Below are 24375 nucleotides of genomic sequence, written 5' to 3' on the forward strand. Positions count from 1 at the left end.
TAAAATGAATAATAATAATGTTTATAATAAGCTGTTATATTATTACAAAGTGCAAAAATAGGAAGATATGACACCAGACAGGTAAATAAAATGAGAATAAAAAAATTGAACATGAGCAGAGGAAAGATTTAATAGATCAAATCCTAATAATGAATAAACAAGACGATTAGGTTTAAAGCTAACGTCTAAAATTAATAAAAGGCTAATTAGTTCTGTCTTAGTTTAATGGGCTGCGAACGTATTGGGTTTCCAATAGCAAGAGCAAAAGATCTTAACAGTCGAGAAGTCTGCACAAATAGTGAAAAGGGAAACTACCATCCTGGCTCCGTTCAAGGGTAACAACCTGCCACCACCTCTGAGGCTCAGTAATTAGTAGGTAACAGTAAATGTTATTGTTGTATTTAACTGACGTGTATGGGAGAGCTATCGATCCTCTAATCTGACTTTCTACAAGAAAGCATTTCCCAAAAGGTTGAATCATAGACAGACTGTGAATGTTCGTAGACTTTGGGTCCAAAAAGTGAAGCCAATGCGGAACAGCCTGAAATCACAACAGAGGGGAAAAGAAGTAGATCTAACTTGATTTATAACGACAGTAGATATTTTAAAACGGGCAGTATGTTCTTTATCTACTAGTTTAAAGTCTTCTTCAATGCAGTATGATGTTCATTTTGAAAATTATGGTCCCATTTAGAGTAAACAAGATGATAAAGCACAGTGATGGGGTGTGGAGACTGTTTGATTGACAGCTAGTACCATCAAATGGGTGCAGTTGAAGGCAGTCGTGCAGTGTCTTTTAGCTCCACCCCCCACTCCTCAGAACATGGTCACTTTGTTTCACAAACCAAAGTGATGCTCGCCTAATTAGTAAAATCGGGAAACTTCAAACCAGCGGTTCACAAACCAGTGGGTAACTTCAGGGTGAGTCGCCACTCGTGCCAAACGACTCATCTTAGAATATTAAAAGCATAAAAAGTGTATAATGAGAATCTTGGCATACTAATGTGTGTTCGAGTAAAGTTAAAGGGATATTTCTGCATATTAAGGCAACAAACTACAGCAGCTTGTAGCCTCTTAATATTGCCCCCCCACTAAGGTGTAATGAGGAACACGCCACACACAAACAAACAACACAGCTTGCCCGGGCGAATCTGTTCCTTGACCCCACAGCACACGTTTGACTCTGCAAACATTCGCGGAGGAACTAACGAGAAGTGACACCCGGACCAGCAGACGCAGGATGACACATCCCCCCAACATTACTGTGGGCAACTTCTTCATTTCTACATTTTTCCTAATATCCTAAAAATACACTTTAAACAGCAATGGGGAGCTTGCCAGAGGATCAAACAGGCACAAGTGCTGCACCAGCTGGTACCGTGGAGAATACCTTGGATGCCTGCGGCCCGGCGACTGACGTAGCTCTACACGGGTCAAAGGATTAGCGGGGTGTGTTAGTGAGGAAGATGAGTAACAGGAAGGAGGAAGGTGGAAAGGGGTGGCTTTTGTTTGAGGTGCTTTTAGTTGCTTCCTCAGTGTCCGTTGTTTTGTTTTTTGGAAACGATGGCGCTAACTTCAAGCCTACATAAACTTTTACTGCTTTGAGATGTAGAGCATAGGCTAATTGGGCGCTATAAAGATGGTATTTTTGAGATAAAATTAAAGTAAACAAGCAGTAAAGGAACGTCCATTATAAAAATGTCAAAAGGTATATTTTTTACACATTCTAATTAGGCCTTCATACAGCCCAATAAACATGAAGCATCTCCTGGTTGCATCGTGACACAATAAGCTTACGTATAAAAACAGTGTGACATGCTACCTCTCCTCCTATAATTAGGTTACCGGGTCCCGTCCCCGAGGAGACCCCCTGTCAGCTGGATGGATCTGGCTTATTATTTCCCTCTTCTGCTCCGCTCCCGCTTCATGTCTATCACTTCACCTGAAACAAATAATAGCACAGATCCGTGCGCATCACTCCTGAATCTGACAACGGCACAAAGACGCAGTCAGTTGTAGCCAGGGTTCCCCCTCAAGCTCCGAAAGTTTCAAAATTGAATGTGCTATGAAAAACCCCATTGAGATTATAAATGCATACCGTGTCACCAGGACTCATCCAACACTGGAATTTAGAGCCACAACAAAAATTAAATATTTAATTTATTTGCATTCTGTTATATGTTGTGACATCAGAGTTAAAAGGTTCTGTCTGCAGCCTGATTATAGTTTTGAGATTTTGAGGTTCAGAGTTATTAAACCCAAGAAAGATATGGTTGACATGTATTCTTGATTTTTCTTTTTGAATAGGCTATTAATGAACCAGTAGTAAGAAGTAAACCTGGCACCTTTTCAGTTGGTTGAATATTGGTCTGTTCACTAAGAACCAGTGAATCAAACTAAATAAAATCTAGAAATCTGTTCCACATCGCATTGCATTGTCTCATGTTATCATCTATTAAATAATTAGTAGTTGCTGGGTATGCATCTTTAATATATTGCTGTTGGCAATGCATCAAGACGCGTATCACATTGGCCTTAGTGGATCATCATTAGCGAGCAGCTGCTGTTATCCATTCATGCACTGTATCGATCTTCCTTTGAGGGTCATGGGGTGAGTTGGAGCCTATCACAGCTGATGTTGGGTAAGGGGCGGGGTCAATGTACAAGACAAACAACAGTTTTGGTCAATATTTGGATAATTTCTCCAGTCAACCTCACATCTTTGGATCTCGAGAGCACCTGGAGTAAACCCACACGGACAAGGGAAGAACATGCAAACTTTACCCAGGGAGAACCTGGCCAAAGCCGGGATTCAAACCTTGTTGCAAAAAGGGGGCAATGCTAAACACTGCCCTAAGAAATTAAGTGTTTCCAGTCGTGTCAGGTCTATAAACAGTATTGCGCTGCCATGATATGTTCCGGTGAAAAGGATTTCAATCCCTTCTCTCCGAAAGTTTCTTCGCTTGCACTTATTGTAACTTCATACAGACAAATGGTCCAACTCTCCCGTAACGCAGATTAACAGCAAATTAATGGAGCCCTAATTCGGAAAACAATTATCTCAATGCGACTTCATTGGTGGTTTTACCAATTGAGATTTGGTTAAATCTTGGTTGGCGCAGCTGATGGTGATTGGTTTTCACGAGACGGATCAGCATGACCAACCGGCCACAGGGGGCGCCAGCTGCTATTAGCACGGTAACAATGTATTCAACTCTCACAAACTTGAAAAACATCCACTTAGCAGCCATTTGTCACAGTTGTTCTTTTTAAATGGAACGTTTTCCTCTTTCGAAACGTCTAATTTTCCCTCTCAGCTCATTTAACCTCAGACACGGAGCAGTTACTGTAAAGTGAGTTGACAGGTGCTCTTGGTCCTTGACAGCTGTAACCCTATTGTAGCAAGTTAATGATAGCCAAGCTAGAACATGTCCTTTTTTCAAATTATACTGAATTCAACGCAACTAAAAAAAGAGAATAGTTTCACCTAGTCATTTGTGTCTCTTAAAGTCTGGTATAACCCTAATAATCACAACTACAGAAAGTTTCTTCGAACATCTTTCACGTCTGCACTACAGCAGGTGCCAAACCAAACAGAGCGATCGGCCTTCGGGTGGAGGCGCCTGGTTCACGCCCGAGTGGGGCCCAAGTCCTGCTGAAGTGTCCCTGAGCAAGACTTGTTATCTCCGCCAGCTCCACAGACCTTGCTATGTGTTGCTGACCCTGCATTCGGCCCCACTGTGAGGAAGTGGGCAACCCAAAAAAAGGTTGAGTTCCCAATGGGAGACACAGAGGAGACAGAGGATGGTCATGCCACTGTCAGCTGGAACAGACAGGGATGAACGATGGTGGTCCGATCAATATTTTACACACCAGCTTTCTTCTGGAGCTCAGAGGCAGGGATCCACGTCTCAGTGTGCCACACAGAGACAAAAGAGCAAGGGAGAGAAAGACAAGCAAACATTTTACAGAGGAAATAACATCAAATAGGATTTCTGAATAGTCTAAAGTGTGTTAATGACAATGAAGAAAATGATTCATCTCGCATCTGATTACATTTGGCCTCACTTTCACTCTCCCTTGTCCCTCGTTGTACCAACAGTATTCAGAATTTCATTAAAGTAGGAGTGTGGACCTCAATTTAGCTAAATTTCTCACTGCTGCATCACTCACCAGCTTCTCCTTGGTGTTTATTACTGTAAAACTTCATCTGGATATGACAATACTGACTGAATATTATAGTATTTGTATGTGTTTGGATCCGATGCTAAAATGCTCGATAGAGCTGAGGGGAACTGGATTGTCAAATGATTATTTTCTGTGAGTCTGTTTTCACGACCAGAGCCCTTTACATCATAAAATTCATGTGAGAAATCTTTATTTATCTGTCTCGTTGGTAGTGTCATCACCCGTGTACATTTGTTTGTTATTTGTTTATATTGTCTGAAGGATCACAGACTGAACGGATTTCTACGAAACTTGTTGGAAGGATGTAACATGGGTCAAGAATGAACTCAAGACAATTTGGCACCGATCTGGACAAAGGGGCCGATGCAGAAAATTTCTACCACTAACTTAGCTTTGCTATATAGGCGTTACATTTCCTTATTGATTTCCCAGAGAATAATTCATGGGTCTTGATGAAAAATATCAGCCATATTTAAAGGAGTGATATTCATGAGTGTGTGAATAAAAATCCTGATCTAGCAGATTTAAATGCGGTTTCATTGGGCAGTAGACTTTTATCAGCTGCTGTACGCCAACAAATTTCTGGATCCGCCCCAAAATTTGTCTATTACTATCTTTAACATTAAAAGATAGGGACCTTAGTGGAGGAATCCCCTCTGCTGAGTGCCACTATACTGTAAGTATATTGAATGACAAATAAATGACAATTAATCACAGTAGACAAATCCTAATAAAACAAAAGGAATCTGCACAAAACTGCTGCGGAGCATATAACAGCTTTCTCTGTTTTTATCCCCTTTACCCACTTCTCCATACGACCACATCTCATCCAGTGGTGAAGGAGGAGAAGGGGGAGGGGGGGGAGGTAGTCGCAGTGTGACTATGGATGAGAGGAGATCTAAGCACCCAGGGCTGGACAAGACTTCGGATGGATGCAGTGTCTGTGGAGCTGGCCTTCGCTGCTCCGCGCTGTCCATCACGGCTCTATATAAGGCCGAGGAGGGGGGGGGGGTTGGCAGGGAGAAAAAAGGGGATGATACACAGAGAAACATCATCTCTTGAACTTATAGCTGTAGCCTTTTTCTCCCTCCTCGCCTTATGTTAGACTCGCATCTTACAGTCACTGACATTAACATTAACCTGCATGAAAAATACAGCTATTACTTTATTGAACCAGGATTTTCTCATTTATACAAAACAAGTGGGGAAGTATTAACACGTTACCTTTTTATTGTTGTAAGTATTTTATCCAGATTTGTTAGGACCTGCACCAAATTTTACGCACACTTATAAATATCAGTCCACTAAACATTCCTGATTTTACACATCAATATCCATGAATTATTGAACACACAAGAATCTTCTTGGTAAATCTCCCAATTTCAAGTAAAGTAAAAAATAATACTTCTTCAAAATGTCATGGAAATGTGTTGTGCAGTTATTGTGTAATCCTGCTAACTGCCAGACAAAACGCAGACGCAAACAGAACCGAGGAGGATTTCCCCGGGATCAGATCTTCACAGTCTGGTGAAGTGTGCAGGTGACTCCTATGTTATCCACTGCTGAAGGAGAATGTGCTGCAAAATGAACAATGAAAAGCCTCTTTCCTGTTCTTCAAGGAGTGGCAGGCAATAGCAGCTTTGCAGCGGCTTTGAAAGCTCAATTTGAATAATACAATGAAAAAGGTTCCTGTATGGTTGCCATTCCTAGTATCCAAGCACTAAAGAGACGGAGTGAAGGAAACTTAAATGTGCCTGTGACGGTGAGACTATTTAAACCCACTCTTCTTTGCAGGAATCAGACACCATGTATGTGTTTTTCCTGCGAGTGAGGTGCAGGGATTTCTTTCGGTCAGGTTAAAAACATGCAAACACACGTGTGGAGCAGAAACCCATCAGTGCTGAGAAGAATCTCATTAAAACCCAAGGCTAAAAACCAAGGAAATTAAGCAGCTTGTCCTCCATTTGCTCTATCTGGATTCATCTCGCAGGAGATCGCGATCAGCTCATTGATGTAGGTACGTTTTTCTTTTTCTCCCCTTTTCACCTTTTATTTATTTATATGTAGTTTTAAATACCACCCACGTCTGCTCCACATTCCTCTTGTCTCCTCATTCTTTAAGATCTCGGCACTGCAGCACCGGAGCTGAGAGTCTTTTACCTTTTGTGATTCTCAGATCCAAAAGCCTTACAAGCTGCATATTTACTGCTCTAAATGTGGGTTTATAGACGTTTCAGCCCTGACAGAGCTATTGATATATATATATATACTGAAAATGTCTATATATGGGTGATTTCTCAATTTCTAGAATTTAAAAAAAACACAATGCAATGATGGGAATTTGCTGCCACAGATTGTGATCTTTATTTCATCGCATGAATTGGCCATTACAGCGTTTTGTCTTTTCATGAGCTTGTACTGCATTAAAAACAACATCAGAGCCTTTTAATACAATCTAGGATCATGTATTGGTTAAAGATTGAGTGATCAGGCACAACAATACATGTACAAAGGGTTGAAACTGTTGAGAAAGTTTTATTAAAAACTAGAATGGCACTTATTAGATGGTTTCCTTCCAGTAAGGCCCAACAGTCCCATTATAAACCCCATTTAAATTCATTAATTTAATAATTGGCAAATGGTCTGTATTTAAACAGCGCTTGTGTGGTTTAATGACCACTCAAAGTACTTTACAGTACAGTTTACCGTTTGCCTCATACACTGCCAGCCGGGGTTCAGTAGACTGGGATCAAACTGCCGACCATCTGGTTGGTGGACGACGCGCTCAGCCTCCCGAGCCACAGCCACCTAGATACAGGTTTTTATTTTGATCAGCAGCAAACTGTACAAACCTAAACTTGCCTGTTTTTTTTTTATCGAGGTTCATTAATTATTTTCTTAATGTTAAATAAATGGAGAAAAGATTCCTGGAATAGGGGGCGGCCCTGATCTGGATCAACACCCAAATTAAATGGGTTCTTTCCTGACCTGTACCACAGTCTCCCAGCCGGTTTGGTGGTTATCCCTCCTGTAGCTTTTGCGTTATCTTTACTAGTAAAAACATGACTTCCAGGGCTGAGGTAAAGTAATCACGATCATACTCAAACCTGACAGTTACATACAGTCTAGTTTGATTCATGTAAAAAAAAAACTCACAGGAACCAGGGATAATGAATAAACTGAATCTGAAGCCTGCGCTTTCTTGGATCAACGTTGTGCCTCTGATGCCGAAGAAGAGAAACCTCTGTGGAGGCTCCAGATGAGTCGGCGGCGGAGCTTCCCGAAGGCCTCCCCCATGCCGACACAGCCTCACTCTGAACTGCGAGAAATACGTGTACAACACAGGAGAGACAAGCACTCAATTTTAAATTTGACCTAACTTTGAATCAGGTGAAGGGTTTGTGACTCGTGTTCACACTCTTCGGCTTTGGAGGAGGAAAAAGGAAAAGAGACAGAGATGTCGATAACCACCTTTATTTTTCAGAGGAGCCTGTGATATTATGTGATCTCCTGGAACGTAAATGCATCTAGTGGTTTTATTTGACTCTGTGAAACTGAGGGAACTTATTCACAGAGCATGGAGCAGAGCAAAAATCATTTGCTGAACAAGGACATCTATGGGTCATGTGGGATAATACAAGAATCATGACTCGGATGTAACCTTTCTCTGCTCGATTTAAAATACGGTAAAACGAAACAGAATAATATCATATTTTGTAAGAGTTTGCACATTTGCCAAGTTATAATGATTTTAATTGTATTCGCCTTTCAGATCCTGATCATCCTATGGTTTAATAGAGCAAACACAAACTGTACCTGTCAGGAAAAAAGCTGCATAAAAAAACAACACAATTTCCCATTACATGCATATAGGTCACGTCCTGCTGTCCCTTTTACTCACGTCCTTGTGGCTCACAGCTCGTACGATAGAAATGATTCACATGCTCCAGTATAATCTCACACAGAGTGGAGGGAGCCAGGATATCGAACATTAACCTTACTTAAGCCGATGTTTTTCCTCCAGGGGATTTGGAAGGATTTTTTGGGGGGACTTAACATTGAATGGCACACTTCAGTGGGAGGAGCAGACACACATGATCTAAAGCTACTTAAGCGAGGTGACACACACACACACAGAAAAACGCATTTTGACGTCTTTCATGGAGTTAAGTTGCATAAACGCGGCATGAATGTAATCGTGCGCCTCATTCAGGGACTGGCACAGCAGACGTCCAAAAATCAATTATGACTGTGCTTCTTTTTTTTTTTCGCGTGGGCGCCTGTGTTTATCTTTTTGGTTTTACATCACGCGGCACAAAGACCACTTCACGTCTCTCGAGGCTCTCACTCAAACAGGAAAAGCTGAGTCGCCCTTTTCAACACTCATTTTCCTCATCATGCTCAATCAGTAAAAAAAAACCTTTTGTGGGATCGGAGTTAGATTCGAGAGGCTGCCTTGACCTTTGAGACCCGTGCAAGAGCGAGACGAAGGGTTTCTAAAGATAACAAAGTTAAATCTTGTGTAAAAGACAATCTGCTGGTGGTTAAAATGTCATTATTTCTAAGTGCTGAGTCATAGCTGTCAAAAATAAAATAAAAAAGGCACTTTTTTTTCATTCCATTTTTGCACAGTTATTTACTTACACACAACTAAAGAGCTCTGCCAGGAGCAAACTGTGTTTCCTATCAGACCCTCACTCAAAAGCATTTTCTCCTCATTTGTGCGCTGACGTTAAACAAACTCCGAAGTCTTTAGAGCACTTGACAGTTTGTGAGATGAATAAATAAAGCAACACGTTCTATTATCCGAGCACATCGCCGTAGATCTGTCTAATGACAGCTGCGGATATTTAACCGTCCTCCTCAAACAGAATTATTTCGGTTCTGCTTGAGCCCGCTCCCAGTCTTCATTACTATTGCATGGCCCGTAGCCACTTTTATTCATCAAGACTGCATTACATTATTTACAAACTGGAAACAATTGAGGGAGCAGTGTATTACAGGACTGGGAGTCAACCATTAAAAAACCTAAAGCTGAATTATGAATGAGTATTTCATTTATTATGTCATGTTCCATTAGGCACCTCTTTGCGGCGGAGGTATATTTAAGGGACTTGGCCTTCTCTCGGGCGACTGTTCGCTTTTTTTCTGAGAAAGAGAAGAGGACAGATTCAGGACAATAATTCTATATTTGACTTGTTCTGGGCAGACATTGAGCAACGAAATACTTACAAAGCCTAATGGGATTGAAGGATTTCAAGCAGAGCCCTGCACGGCTGCGGGGGAGTTTCCAGGAGAGGGGACAAGCTAACAGACAGACAGGCTCAATAAATGGCAGAGTGAAGACAATGTGAGTATAGCTGATATAACCAGTGAGGACATTGATTTAACCCAACTCAAATTACCTGAGCCGTGGTCAACAACTCGTCCAAACCGGGCCGCGACCACATGGCAGGAGGTCTTTTCGTCCCTATGCCTCCTATACGACCAATCAAAACCAGAGAGAGATCACACTGACTAATAAGCTGACGTGAGGTGGATTTAACAAGAAGTCAGCTACATTTCATCTACAACTTGTTGCCAGTCTTCCTCACAACTCCTTCAGTTTGCTTCTAAATTTAAAAGACTTCCCTCCAGGCCCACTTTCAAGCCAGCGACGCATCGGTGCTGGTGCAGATTTACATCAACACTGGAGTCCACTCCTCTGATCTCCCCCATCACAGGGGAGGAGCTGTGTGTACAGATGATAAACACGCTACAGTATTTTAAATAAGCGCACCTCCATTATTCAAAATAGCATATTTTCTCCGACCCTTCGTGATGTCATTGGCGAGTACAATAAAAATCCATGAAAAATACATAGGCTCCAGATTCACCGTTGTAGAGCCTTCCTGTTGAATTAAGTTTTGAGGATTATGTGTTCCTCAGTTATATTCCATAGCAGCAGTGACGCTCTAACTGAAAACACATGGTTCCCTTTATTAACAGGCTGTGGCAACAGGATGTAGGGTATATGGTAAATGGCCTGTATTTATATAGAGCTTTTCTAGTCCTAGTGACCACTCAAAGTGCTAAACAATACCCTTTTCACCACACACATTCATACAGTACATGTATTCATTTATTATTCGCAGCACTTTATCTATTGCCAATCACTCACACACGGTCGGCACAGCCATCAAGGGCAATTTGGGGTTCAAGGACACTTCAGCATGCAGAAGGGGGGATCTAACCACTAGTCTTCTGGATAGAGAAGGGCCCGCTTTTCCACCTGAACCACAGGGTGCTAGCTTAAGAAGGAAGGCAGTGACGAGACTCACAGTTACAGAGTGAGTAAGTACAAGCAAGATAAGGAATGTAATGATTCAGGTTTCTTGTTTCGCTCATTTGTTCTTTAAAGCTTGCATTGAGGCACTTTTTCCAATGAATGCATGTATTAAAGGAGTCTCTATTCTTGTGATCTAAGCCCATCGCCCATATGGTGCAAACCCCACGTGCATTTAGGTTTTGTCCAAATCAACTTTTGCTTGTTTAATGGTTGGGGGCGGTGAAAGGTTTTCCGTGCCAGACATGCTTCAAAAGAGTCTTGAAATAAAATAATAATTTGTTGAATAATCATTGTTTTTGGCATAACATGCAATATACGGACAAAACGTTTGAAATTATATTCGTTTGCGGGTCGGGTTCGTTCAAGATGGCTGGGCTACACTGCACCTCACATTCCCCCTTTTTTTAAAGTCAGCTGCACATGGACCCTGGCAGATTAAATTACATTCGCGGCTTTTCCCGGTAGTGACAAGGAACCATCCTCTGCAGAGGAAATAGATTCACTTATACCACGACACTGACTCCACAATAAGTGTTTTTTTGTCAAAATCCTTTTCAACCACCTCGAAAAGGCAAAGCACATAGCGATGAACCAGACCAGACATTTGAAACCAACACGTAATTTTTCCCTCCTTTTCCCCCCTTCCTCCCCCTGTGTGTCATCCTGCCTCCCCCCCCGTCTGTGAGGGCGTAGCTGGCTGGTCCTGCTCCATCCCGTCTCCTCACCTGATCCCACCTGTTGCCCATCATCATGCGATCTCGCCCCACCTGCTGCCACCATATTTAATCTCTGCACCTGGTGGTTCGAATCCTCCCTCTTCTTCAGCCGCTCCCTGTTTGTTCGGTTTTTATCGTGTCCATCGCCTTCCGGTCCGTTCTTAGCTCCAATCTACAAACTGTTTGATAATTTGGACTCTTCTTTTGCACGTTTTTATATTCATTAAGTCTCTGGTAAATGTTCACTCTGCCTCAGTGTATGACTTTAGCGTTTGCATTTGCTATCTAGACAAAGCCACCACTGGACAGAGAAATAACAACCAACAAAAACACTTTCTGTTCAAGTTATGGCCATTAAACTTTTCCTTTAAGAGTTTTACTTAAATGTCCACTGCCATCATCAACAGCATTTGGAAAATTGTTGAAATCTTTTTCTGTTTATTTTAATAGATGATAAAAGTCAGAAGGGAGACCAGGCGGCCACACCAAATCCACCCCTCTGATATTTCAGTGATTTACTATTTCCCAAGGAGAGGCTTTTAATGGAGCCTAATGTTGCTATGCAAGTCAACAGAGATAATGTAATCGAGGTTTAAAGTGAGGGAACGTCAATATCGTCAGGAGAGGTCTGTGTAAATGATAATAAATAAGGATATTAGGATAAAGCCATACTTTAACATGCTGGATATACAATGGATATAGATGTTTACGTACATTATCAACAGTGTAGGTCATCACAAAATCAACGGAGAGGGTTTTAATGAATAGGTAATAACAGTGTTTTAGGCTCACCGGAAAGTTGCAAAGGTTTTTAAGAATATATTTTTCTTTTGATGAATATCAGCCGATGCTGTAAAGCAGCACAATTAGCATAGTGATTAGCTGGAATGCAGCTGCCTCGGAGCTGTGACGAGGGAGCTGAAATCCATGCGCCTCACTGTCTCGTTCCATAATAATGATGGATTCCCATTTTAATGGAGAAAATATCATATTTGGGAAGAGAAATTACGACTCGTGTGTGGTTGTCCGGTACGTGTGATCAAATAAAGAACGGATGGCAGCATGTCGGAGAATCAGGACGCCTCTGTTCCCGCTGCAATCAGTTCTAAAGTCACGAGGCACGTCATCGTGATAAGCTGTGCGGCAGGCAGGTGCCATGTTCCAGAGGTGTGGCTGACTGCGAGAGCGAGGCTCGTCGTTACACCAGGGGTTCAAAGAGCCTTGGGCTTGTGTAGCCAGCACATCAGGGCTGTGAGAGGAGAGGTGTGGGGGGAATATTAGCAGGATGTGGCTGTGCAGGGGGGGAGGGCGGGGCCGTGCCGAGTAACGCTCGCTCGGATTTGGGGGAGCTGTTAATTGTCATGCAACAGCTCGTTTGAGGGAGCACTTGTGGGACAGTGGCGGTTCAGAGAGTGGGAAGTGCGACTGCAGTTCAATCATGGTACAAAACGACGGCAGCCTGGCCCTTGACCAAAAACAGATTGGAGTCGGGTATGTCATTAAATGCACATTGTTTATTTTTTTCTGGCCCTTTTCTTTGTCTGAGGTAAATCAATAACTCGAACCAGAATTGTAGTGGATGACGTGTTGAGCTTTTCGGATTCATGCACGACCCCCCGTGGTGACCGGTAGGTCGGGGATCCTGCCGCGACGGCATTCTCCGTACTGCTTCGCCAGATCTGCGGGGGGAACTCCATTCCTCGCTAAACGACAAACCACCACCTGTTCTCATTTCATCTCTCCCGTCCTCGCTGTGCCTCTTGGACCACTCGTGAAGGGCAGACACCCAGGAAGGGAGGCAAGTCTCCCGTTCAAAACATTCCCCATCCATTTCCTGATGGCCGCCACCTGTTCCCCCCCTCCTCCCACCGCCGGCCCGCCACACCCTTACGCTCCTCGCTCCCGTGTGAGCGATGGGCAGATTGTTGGGGGATGAGGGGTGGATTGTCACTGTCGCAGGGAGCAAAGGAGGGAAGGAGGTGGGTACTCCGTGTTACTCGATGGCCCCCAAGTTCCAGATGTCACTCTTTTTAATGACATAATTATGACTCCCCTTGGCCTTGAGTCCCGACTGGAAGCTATGCCCACGGTCGAGCACATGCATACATACATAAATAAACACATGCTTCCTGTATATTATTATCATCCAGAACTTATGTTTGCCTCTGTCATGTGCAATTATATTAGCAAGCTCAGGTGGCTAATTGAAACGTCCTCCTGCTGTCAAATTAAAAACACAAAGAACAGTGTTACAGTCAAAATAAAATCATATATTAATCACTGCACAAGGAAAAATTATCTTGACACATCGTTAATCAAATATCAAACTGGCCAGATTCTTCTTTGCTGACGTCCTGGAGCTGGGGCCATCTGGATCTGCCATTTTCTGGTCATTAGCGCCGCTCACCTCCGAAGAATCTTCTCCTCAGGAAGAGGAACTGAAGTTGGTGCGTCTGCGTTCACAGTCAGAAGCACTTTGTTCGCTGGATTCCATTGTTGCTTGGTGTGGGGGAGATGTTGCTTTTTCGAAGAGGACCGTGCTGAACGGCGTTTTTGATGAGGAGGCGTTCTCCATGAGAGTGTGAGGCACACAATGTTGAATCCACCAGGCTGAATAATCGTGTTCTCCAAGAAAACATCGGGAAACTGTGAAGAATGCTCACAATGAATAGTGCGATGAGCTGTTGTTTCGGTGGAGACCTGGTAACGATGAAGGCAGTCCCTTCTCTAACAGGCCTAATTGGGGTTTAGAGGCATCTAATGTGTGATGGATGGAGAAGAAGAGGGTCTCAGTGGTGTTTGGCACTGCTGGCATGAGATCACAAGCATTAATAGAGCTGAACCTTTCACTCTGGGCTGCAAGACATCTGTTGCCAGCAGGTGACCCCGGCTTTATCATTACCAGCAAGACCCACCGGTGTTTCCCAGGCATGACGATTTAAAGCGACATATACGTTTGCTGGCTAATTCAAGCTGTCAACATCGTCCCTGTTTGTAGGTGAAAAATGGGAGCACCACGCGGCGCACCAGATGGCGGGAATGGATCGTCAATCTGAGACAGCGGACACGTGAAGGATGGATTCTCCAGAGTAAACAGTTTCAAACTACGAGCCACGCTGAGGAGAAATTTGCTCACAAACGAGCCCTTTTGTTTCGACACTCGGCGTTATGAGACTCAAGCATGTTCGCTGTCTTCTTCTTGTTGACTGGAAATTCACAGGCACATGCTCATGTCGCAAACTGGCATCAAGTGTTATATCACCACCCAAAATTCAAAAATGGAACCTGCTATCATTCCCCCAAAGAATGACAAAAGGCAACAAGCAGGCCAGATGCTGCCTGTAAAGGAGGCTTTACAGGATCTGTACAGAGCGTTTTCAGCTTAGCTTTTGTTTTCAGTTCTGATTCAACACTCTTAATGCTCCAGCTTTAAAAACCTACTGGTTTTCCTGAATGTTTTTAAAAAAAGGGAGAAAACCCGGACATCTAGAAACTCCTGTTAAAGGATTTATTTGCCGTGGTGACCTTTTAAATCATTAATAGTTAGAATATTAACTATTAATGAGATTATGTGATGTATTGATAACCTAGGTTGGTGGTTTATGTGAACATTTTCGTATATATTTATTGTGTTGTATGTACATATTTTGTCATGCTAATAATTTGCAATAATGATGTGAGTTGCTCAAAATGGATTGTGGCTTCTCGATCAGAGCAGAAGCTGCAGTTGGTTTCTACTGAGCTTCAGGATCTGTGTTCGCCTCCAGTCTGACCTGCTCTTGCTTTTTGTTTTAATATTTTGCCAACTAAAATATATATTTTTAAGCTACTAGGCTGCAGCTATATGTTTTTATTATTTAAAAATAGGGTACTTCTTATTTCATACATTTTCCACAAATATGGGGAGGACTCAAATAGCCATACACAGTTCTGTGTTTAATTTGTTTCAAAGTAGGCCGACACTTGCCTGTGTATTTTGTTTGTTTGTTTTGTTGTTGCTTGTCTGTTTGAGAGGCCTGACTGCTATGTTCACAGCAAACTTGAAGAAAAGAAAATAAAGTATTTTTTACTTTTTTCAAATGCTTGCCCAAAGGAAACAAAATCCAGATACCCGCCCCTCTATAGCTCGCCAAGTAACACAACCTCAGTATTTTAAGGAGGAGGAGGAGACTCACTGTGATTTCATCCATTGGTTTGTTAACTATAAAAAATGGCAAATCTCAATCTACTGCTATGGAAACAAACTTCTATTTCCAACCACAGTGGAGTTGCCCTCTGCTGGTCATTTGAGAAACATATAGGTTTCAGGCACCTCTGCATTGGCTTCACTTTGCGGAGCAGGAGTCTACGGCCATTTTTATATTTTCTGCGGTTCTGGAGCGTTTCTCAGACAGTACTAAACTGATAACCTGGAACCTTGAGCTCCAGCGTCACTTTAAAACCAAAAACACACTCACATAAAGCACCCTGAGTGAGTATCGGCAACACCCTGGCCACGAGCTGGAAAGCGAGCACAGCGAATATCTCCTCTGCAGAGAAATCCTCAACAGCCACAACGGCGTGTCACGTCACAAGTCGCTCTCCTCCAAGCAAAGTAACACCTCTCCCGTTAAACTCTGAATATAAATAGTTTGCAAATAAATAAAAATAACAGAGGAAGGCAAAGATGAGCGCTTTTATGATGGAGGCATCTCTATATGACATGCGACCACCAACGTGTGCTATGAATAAATCATGGTGAATCGGGCAGAGAGAGTAAACAGTTGTGTCTTCTCACCTCAGATGCCTAGAGAGGCCTGTCAGACACAGCAGTTAACAAAGCCTACCTCCTCATCATCATGCAGGCCATGTTTCAGCAGATCCAAGTCCAAACCCCGACACCATTACCCCACCCCCCGCGTCGTCTCCTCCTCCTATACAACACAAGAACTCGCTCAGTGTTTCTCCACAGTCGACTTAAAGTGAAGTTAAAGCAAGGTTGGTAGCGCCGCTGCTAATCTGTCCCCAGAGTCTCTGCCTCGCTGAGTGGTGTTAAAAGACCTCCCCCAGACTGTCTCCGTAAAATTAGGCAACCAGAGCCCTGGGATTAGCTGCCAATTTGTACTCACTGCGGAGTAAGAATTTTCTTAAGACCCCCCCATCATCTGATCTATTAACAGAGATGCAAGCATGATCAGGCTATTGTTAAGTGCATTAACCAGGCAATGGTCTGAATCGACCTCCGTGTGCAGCGATGAGCCTGACGTGAGCGATGTGAGAGTGTAAAGAGTTTGAAACAAACACAAGTAGAATATAGTTTTTTTTATTTATAATTTATAATTGGCAGATACAAAAAACTCTTGAACTGTATCCAAAATGTGCAATAAATCACTGTTGATTTTTTTTCCGAAAGAAAAATACAAAAAGACCATCTACTTTGGAAAGTTGACAGTTGACAACCAATGTAAACTGGAGTGAACTGGTGATTCTACAGAGGGTTTTTCTAATCGCTACTAATGCTCTTTTAACTGACTACAGTTGTTAACAAATTGCAAATCTGCTTTGCTCTCCCAAGATGATAACCAGAGTCATTACGTGTACATACATCTACACCGGTGACATTCTGTTTCCCCAACTGTTAAATACAAGAAAGGCAATCATATCCATCAGCAGCACAAATGTGTCTAACACATTTAAATGAAAGAAAAAGTTGTCAAAGTGTACCAAGCTGTTCATGTGAGAAAAGGTTAAAAATACAAAACAAAACTAAAAAAAGAAAAGGGGGCATTTCCAAACAACGTTGTAAACAATTACCTTCATGCACAACAGAAAACGTGGAGCTTGTTAAGTGCTAGACAGCTGTTATCAACAAGCATAGACCTCTGGAATCAAACATTGAAGGCAATAATGCTTAATAATAAACTAGTATTAAAAAGAAAATCACAGCAGCAACGCCATAAGAAACTGGTTCCTGCTTGTCAAACTCCGGTGACCAATTGCAAATTAAAACGGAAATACAATTTAAACAACATTGTATTAAAAAAAAAAAAAAAAACTAAACGATTTTACTTTCACATTTCAAATCAAACACATACACACGCATCCAAAAGAAGTTGTCAAATGAAGTTTACGTCCACATTCTTGCCGTGATCCCATTCGCTGACAGCCCATGAGAATAAGCAGAGGCTTAGATATGATGCTGGTGCCTTAACCCTTTATATCCCACAGATATGACAGAAACAAATCAATCTTGACTTCATCTAAACATTTAAATGAACACATGAGGACAAATGTGTGACTTTGTTTCTTCTCAAGATGCCATCTGAAGGACAACTCCTGGCAGGAGAGGATCCAAGGGTGTCGTGGGGGATTTTCAAGTGCAAAAAATGTGTCAATGTAGTTTTTTTTTCAGGATTTTCATGCTTTCTGAAACTGGCTTTCAGGCAGATCAAATGGATACCTCAAACAAAGCGTACATTCCTTTTGTACAGCCCCCATCCCCCAGATGGCAAATGTCAAAAAAAATAACTCACTGAAAAAGAAAACTGCATTTCTTGTACACAGAATGTCCAGCCAATGTTTGTGACAGAGAAAAACAACAAAAAACATCCTTTAACACAGCCAAACACACATCCTAGATCCTTCATTCCTATACAACTCGAAGCGTTAAAATGCTAAGTCTTTAAACATGCAACACCCTTCAAAGTTCCTATCGTAATTTCTGCTGTGCTAGAATCATGATGACCTCCTCGGACTAACTAAAACTAGAACTAAGCGCTAACAACCTACTTATGTTGTCCGAGTGACCATTTTCCAAATACTTGGAAGGACACTGATGTCAAAAAAGATGCTCATTCATATTGTGAAAAAACAATTCCCTGTCAAAGTATCCATATAAAGCACTTGCGTAGCATCCTGTGTGCTCTTCCCTTTACTCTGGCACAGTAACAGCCTAGAAGCGAGACAATCTGTGGGGTAATGCAGCTCGGTGACGACAGTGGACGACGTGAACAAGGTATGGCAAAAACTGCTTTTTATCCCAATGTCCTTGAAACCCATATGACACTAATGACGCCATGCAGCTGTGATGGAACTAACGCTACTCACAGTCTGCGAGGAGGACCGAACCCTTACTTTCCAAAATATACGTTTTGCACCGTTTTGGGAAATTTCTGTGATCTGGGTTACGCTCCTGGCTGCCATTAAGAGACCAAGACACAGTCATCCCAACAAGCAGATTCAGCTCCACTAGCTGCACATCTGTTTTCAGTTGTGGCGTAATCTAGGGCAATTTTCTTTACATATAAACCGTCTTAGGTTAATGCAATTGTGCATTGAACAGCCTGTTACGAGGTGTAGCACTAAAACAACACGGCCGATATGTTCCGCCCTCTTACTGTGACATCTCTACTCATTGAGAGTAACTCGGCTGTGCCCTTGATTGAGTCTTAAAGCCTTGACTACATGCAGATACGAGCATTACACACAGTGACCAAGTTGTTGAGCCTGAGCTGCTGTGCGGTTTTTGTAACATTCCTAATGCAGAAAGATTGAACTTTTTAACATGAACATACTTTGAAAACGTCTATACATCGAATCGATGCCGTTTCTACAAACAGCACAACATGAAAATCCAGCATCATTAGTACCTTTAGGCTTGCACATTATATAATGGCTACATGCAGCCATACAATTCAACGCTACTCTGACAAACTAACATAACTTGGACATGTTTTACATCAAAATGTTAATGTTGTGGACCCAGTGAACTAATGTGACTCTGACAGGGATTTTACACTCTCCAAATTGATGTATTTATAATATGTCTGGTGTAACTTGCCATGACAGAGACTTTTAATACTTCAAGAAGAAAATGCATCCACTGGAAAAGTGGTTGGCTTAAATTGATTAAAGTCTGACAATGTGATGATTGAAATTTTGAGCAAAATAAAGATTTTTGTTCAAGTAGGCCATTATTATTTCTTGCAATTTGAACTTTTAACTGCATATTTTTTTGAATGCAGGGTGGTGGTCAGGTCATGCTGACAAACATGGTAATGTTGTATTAGCTTATAAACAATAAGATGCAAAAGACGAACAACCTCAGTCAGCCTGCAGAGAGCCTAACATTTGATTAAAACTTTTCACTGTAGCAGTACTATTCCACCTTAAAACCATCTCTGAAATGTATCATGTAGTGGACGAAATTCAATGATTTTTTCAAATTGATGGTGGAGTCTTATTTCCCCTCACTGGCCAAACGTATATGCAGATGGAAAACTTCTGAAAATCCACTCTACCCACCCAGCTGGATGTTACACTTAACAGTACATCACAATGCATGCCTAATGTCTACATTTAATGTATGCAACTATGGTGACCTGGCTGTAAACCTCTAGTATGTTTTTGCGATAGATTATGTGCTGGCCTATGTTTCTGGAAGTAGCCTCCTACAACCAGGGAAGAAACCCCAGAACAGTGGAATGGAGGACTAAACAGTCAGCTGGACACAAATCAAGAGCCACCGCAACCAATCTTCTCCAAACTGTGGTTGTCTGTAAACCTTGTTTAAATCTCTTAACTGAACACAAAAGTGCAAATTGCTACCACTGTCCTGTGTGTGTCCTCAGTAGTGCTTCTCCTGCAGATAATCTTTCATCTTGTTGGGTAAGGGCAGTTTCTGGATTAGGTCTATTCTTGTGTATTGTCTAATGACAAAGCGACAAAGGTACTGCAGGGAGCGCACTTGCATAAACCGAGACACTGGGTTGGTTAGTCTGACTGGGTAGGTTGCAGACCCTGGTAATCGAGACCTGGAATAGCAAAAGGCTCCATTCTCTGAGTCTCTGATAGAGTGTTCGATTAGGTCGACAATGGACGTGTGTCCCTCGACGTCGGGCTGCTCGTAGAAGCTGAAGCGCCCGTTGGAGTGTTCGATGCGGGTGTGGAGGGTTTTGCCCTGTGACCTGAAACTTAGGCTGAGCAGGTACCTGTCATCTGAGCTGTCTCGGACCAGGAATGAGCCATCAGCCAAGTTGACTAGCTTTTCCTCTGCCTCCCAGCGTGTGATGGGGCCCCAGTACCAGCCCTGCCTTGCCAGCTTCTTCAGCTCCTCCGTCAGGCTGGTTACGACCATTGGCCCGCTCCTCTGGACTGACTCATACACCCGACTGACCCCAGGAGCTGAATTTGGGTCAAAGTTGAGGTGATGTCTTACTCGCTCAGCTACCTGGCTGTCTGAAGAACTGAACCCAGAAAAAGTCCTTGGGAAATGTCCATTACTTATCATGGGTGGCAGGAGTGGAGAGAGGGGAGGCGGGACCTCTACTCTGGAACTTTGGAGCATTACACCAGCGGAACCGATGAGAAGACTATTAACTGAGGTTTCCATGAAGAGATCCGCAGGCATTTCACACACCAGTTCATGTTCCTCTTGTCCCTGGTCTGTGTGGAGGGACCCATTGTCTGCTTCAGCCACCACCTCCATAGGAGATGAGCTGTCCAGGCAGAAAGAGTGGGATCCTTCCGGGTACATTCCCTCATCTAAAGGCATTGTGTACTGGATGTAGTCCTGGGGAGTCAACCCCAGCACCACAGGCACATCATTTTCATCAATGTTTAGATGCAGCTCACCGTTTTGAGGCTGCTGTAGATGTTTTAAGGATTCTGCTTGATCCTGAAAGAGCCCTTCCATCTGGAAATCATGAAATTCTTTCCGGACACCATTTAAGCTGGGACTGGGGCTGGGTGAGTGAACCATGGCTTTAACTTTTACCTCCATCTTAATACAGGAATCATCAGAGTTGACTGATCGCAGAGGCCACGGTGAGGGGCTATAATGGTGACTTCGTAAGGATGCAGATCTAAGGGGTCTCTGGGCTTTCCCCTCAGTGAAGCTGATCGGCACAGAGGAGGATGAGAAGGTGTCATCATCATCCACTGAGCCTATAGCAGAAGAGCCACCTTTCACTTTCGCCTTCTGCTTGGCAGACAGCCTCCTCTTCAGTGATCCCATCAGGCTCTCACTCTTTGAGCGGCCCTTATTCTGACCCCCCTTGTCCTCTTCTAAACCAAGGTCACAGCCAGCGGGGTCTTTGGTGTAGCAGCCCCCGAAAAGTGACTCTTCCTTCGAAAACTCTGGAGTCACCGAGGGCTGCTGGAGCATGACAAAGTCACCCTCCTCTTTGCCCTTAATGCTGAGGGACTTGCGGATGGTCTTAAGGCTTATCTTCTTCATTCTGACAGGCCCTCCAACGTGGCGGCATGGGATGGCTCTGTTGGTATCCCGATGAAAGTACTATCCACAGTGTCCTCCCATCAGGCCACACAAAACAAGTCATGCATACAATGGAACCATGGAGCCCTGCAGAATAAAGAACAACAAACACACAAGATTAGATTTTAAGTTCAGTCATAAAACGCTCACTTCAGGGATAAAGCTGGATTGTACAGACTCAAATTCAAAATCAGAGGACACAGAAAAGATTTATCAGAGCATGTTAAACAAAATTAAAGCAGTCTCTGGGTATTTCAACAGCAACTAGTTTTGTTGTTTTATCTCAGCCCTGGTGGTAACTGCTGATTACTTTCATTTTTCAATAATAATGAAAATTGTTTTGTAATAACACAATTACTCAGTTGGTCTGTAAAATGTACGACAAGCAGAAAATGAAAACATGTGTATTATTACTAGAATAATTCCCCTAAAGTCTAACATATTGTTATAAAATGTCGTCTTCTCAAATCAAATCAGTTTATTGTCACATGCACCAATGACAGCGTCATTGGAGCAGTGAAGTTCTTGTGACATGGCCCTGTCAGTTCTCTGACAAACAGTGCAAAAGCCTTCCGACACGCCATTGACCATCACCTTATCAATACACCTAAGTTTAAAAAAAATCAAATCTTCACACCTGAGAACACTAGATATGACCATTTTAGCCTGGAAAATTCACTAAAACAATTAATAGTTTAATAAAATTGCTGTATATTATTTTGGTGATCAACTTATCATTTCAGAAAAGATTTTCAATGAAAACATTCAGGTTTTAATCTAACCGTCTTTACATCAATGTAATCCAAGCGATCTGGGCCACTAGGCGGACCAAATAAAGGGCCCAACTTACATAAACAGGACTAAAGTCTTTTTTTATTATCTGGTTGCACATCCTTAGTACCCATGGACTTGTTGTGTCCTAGACATCAACAACTGCTTGGCTATTCCCTGGGGATGCTCCATGCTTCTGTCACTACTCAGCCCTTAGAGCTACTTGATCATTACAGATGGGTGTTCAGGATCACTTCCATGCCTCATTGTTTACAACTCCTCTCGAATATAAAAGGCTATAGCTCCTACACAGCTCTGTCAATGGAAATACAACCACTTATAAGAAGCCGATCAGCTGAAAGCAAGCACATGCGCATCACTGTGATTATTTCAGTAAATAAGCTATTTCCTAGGCTGCTGTCCAAAGACCCCCTGACCAAACTGAATTGAACTCATGGTTGGATTTAAATAAATGTCAGTCACTGCATTAACATCTGTCAAATAGACTCAGCTCCTGGGAGACAAGACTCAAACAGTCTGTGGAGACACTGGAATAAAGCTGCTTGATAATCAAGACAGCTGCAATGTGATTACTCACCATTATGTGCAGGAAAATGGTGACTCAGTTGGATGGGTCAAGTTCCACTTCCACCACCTCTCATCTGATGCTGTGGAGGAAACAGACAGCTCGTTTGAAAACGTCCAACGCGTATGATTAACGTGAGATTTAATACACGAGAGGAAAAACGCGTTGCAAGCATCTGTATCACCACTTCAACACAACCGGGGTCGACACAATTACACCGACGTTAGCCAGGGTTGTCCTGACCTGACGAGGCCCACTGACACAACAGCATGCCTCTAGCCTGGCTGCTGCCTGCTAGCGTGCGCCTTTAAAAACAACACAAAACAACTACAAGCTCCGACCACTTCTTCATTTAATAAAAACCAGCTGTTACAACAAGGAACCCCTAAACAAGCGTGTCTACTTTAGCTAGCCCATTTAACAGTCGTGGGCTTGCTTATATGCTAACACGAAGCGGCTAACAGCCATTGAGATTGTTAGCATATCCCCTTACATGGTGCTTTTAAAAACCTACAGACAGTGGATATGGAATGGTCGTTGTATTGAAGAGTTTGAGGAAAATAAACCCGGGGTGTTGGCATCCGTCCTGGGCAGCACGTTCACTAAAAGCGTCGCTACTTGACGAGGGTTGGCTAATGTTAGCTTACCACCTCAGTCCAGCTTTGTTAGCGTTGTGCTACCGAAAACATTGGCGTTACCTTTGCTCTACTCAGCTCCTGCGCTCGAAGGGAAGCATCCAGCTGCTCGTCTGTCCGGATCCAGAGGTTTTCCTGAACGCGTCGAGCACAAGGTCACGATGAGGTGTCATCTCGGAAGCCTGGGCTCGGCTAACACCTGGTAGCTCGGTGGCCTCTTCCTTTCTTCCTTTGTTGCCTGTTGAATTGTGGGAGCAGATTCAGAGGCAGCGAATCAGCCTCAGAGCAGCCACAGCAACTCTCACATCCACACACAGGAGAAAGCATGTATATCATAACAATACAAATCATAATGATAAGAAGAAGAAGAAGATGAAGAAGAAGAAGAATAACGATAACAATAACAATAACAATAAGAAGTTGAGCATGTTAAAGCCCTCAAAAAGCCAATTAATTTGCCTGAAAAAATAATAATCCTTACAATTTCAATAGGGCCTCACTGTCTATCAGTAGCTGTCAGTGCTCGGGCCCTAATAATAACAACAACAATTAAAAGAAATAAGAATAACTCAATATACTTCACCTAATCTGTAAATTATTTCCAAAATAAAATGTTCATATAGCAAATAGTCTATTCTACAAATAAGACAATATGAGTGCTATTGATAAGTAGAAATATTATCAATTATGACCATTATCAAGATAAATGTCACATTGTTATTGACTTTGAGTTTGTTGACCTTTGCTCCTAATTGAAGGTTTTGGTTTTAAACTCATCTTTATGAGCAGAGAAGGACAAACACTTAATGAGTCTGAGGTGTTTAAATTATATGTTATACCGGTGTGCTTGCACAATACAGAAGCAATATATCAATATATATACATAGTGTACATAT

At 42.6% G+C, this 24375-nt stretch overlaps 1 protein-coding gene across 1 annotated transcript; it reads right to left on the reverse strand.

Annotated features, from left to right (window-relative positions):
- Window positions 1–16518: 16518 nt before the first annotated feature.
- LOC133932824 (suppressor of cytokine signaling 6) lies at window positions 16519–23710 on the reverse strand. The gene is made up of 3 exons (XM_062379685.1): window positions 23543–23710; window positions 22857–22926; window positions 16519–21574 (listed from the first exon to the last, which is right to left on the reverse strand). The coding sequence occupies exon 3, from the start codon at window positions 21446–21448 to the stop codon at window positions 19838–19840; it is 1611 nt and encodes a 536-aa protein (XP_062235669.1). The 5' UTR covers window positions 21449–21574; window positions 22857–22926; window positions 23543–23710; the 3' UTR covers window positions 16519–19837.
- Between the last annotated feature and the right edge of the window lie 665 nt (window positions 23711–24375).

Source organism: Platichthys flesus, chromosome 21 (assembly GCF_949316205.1).
Source record: "Platichthys flesus chromosome 21, fPlaFle2.1, whole genome shotgun sequence".
NCBI classification, from domain to species: domain Eukaryota; kingdom Metazoa; phylum Chordata; class Actinopteri; order Pleuronectiformes; family Pleuronectidae; genus Platichthys; species Platichthys flesus.

Coding starts and splice junctions, on each gene's coding strand:
- LOC133932824 (XM_062379685.1), bottom strand. CDS start 21,448: ATGAAGAAGATAAGCCTTAAGACCATCCGCAAGTCCCTCAGCATTAAG.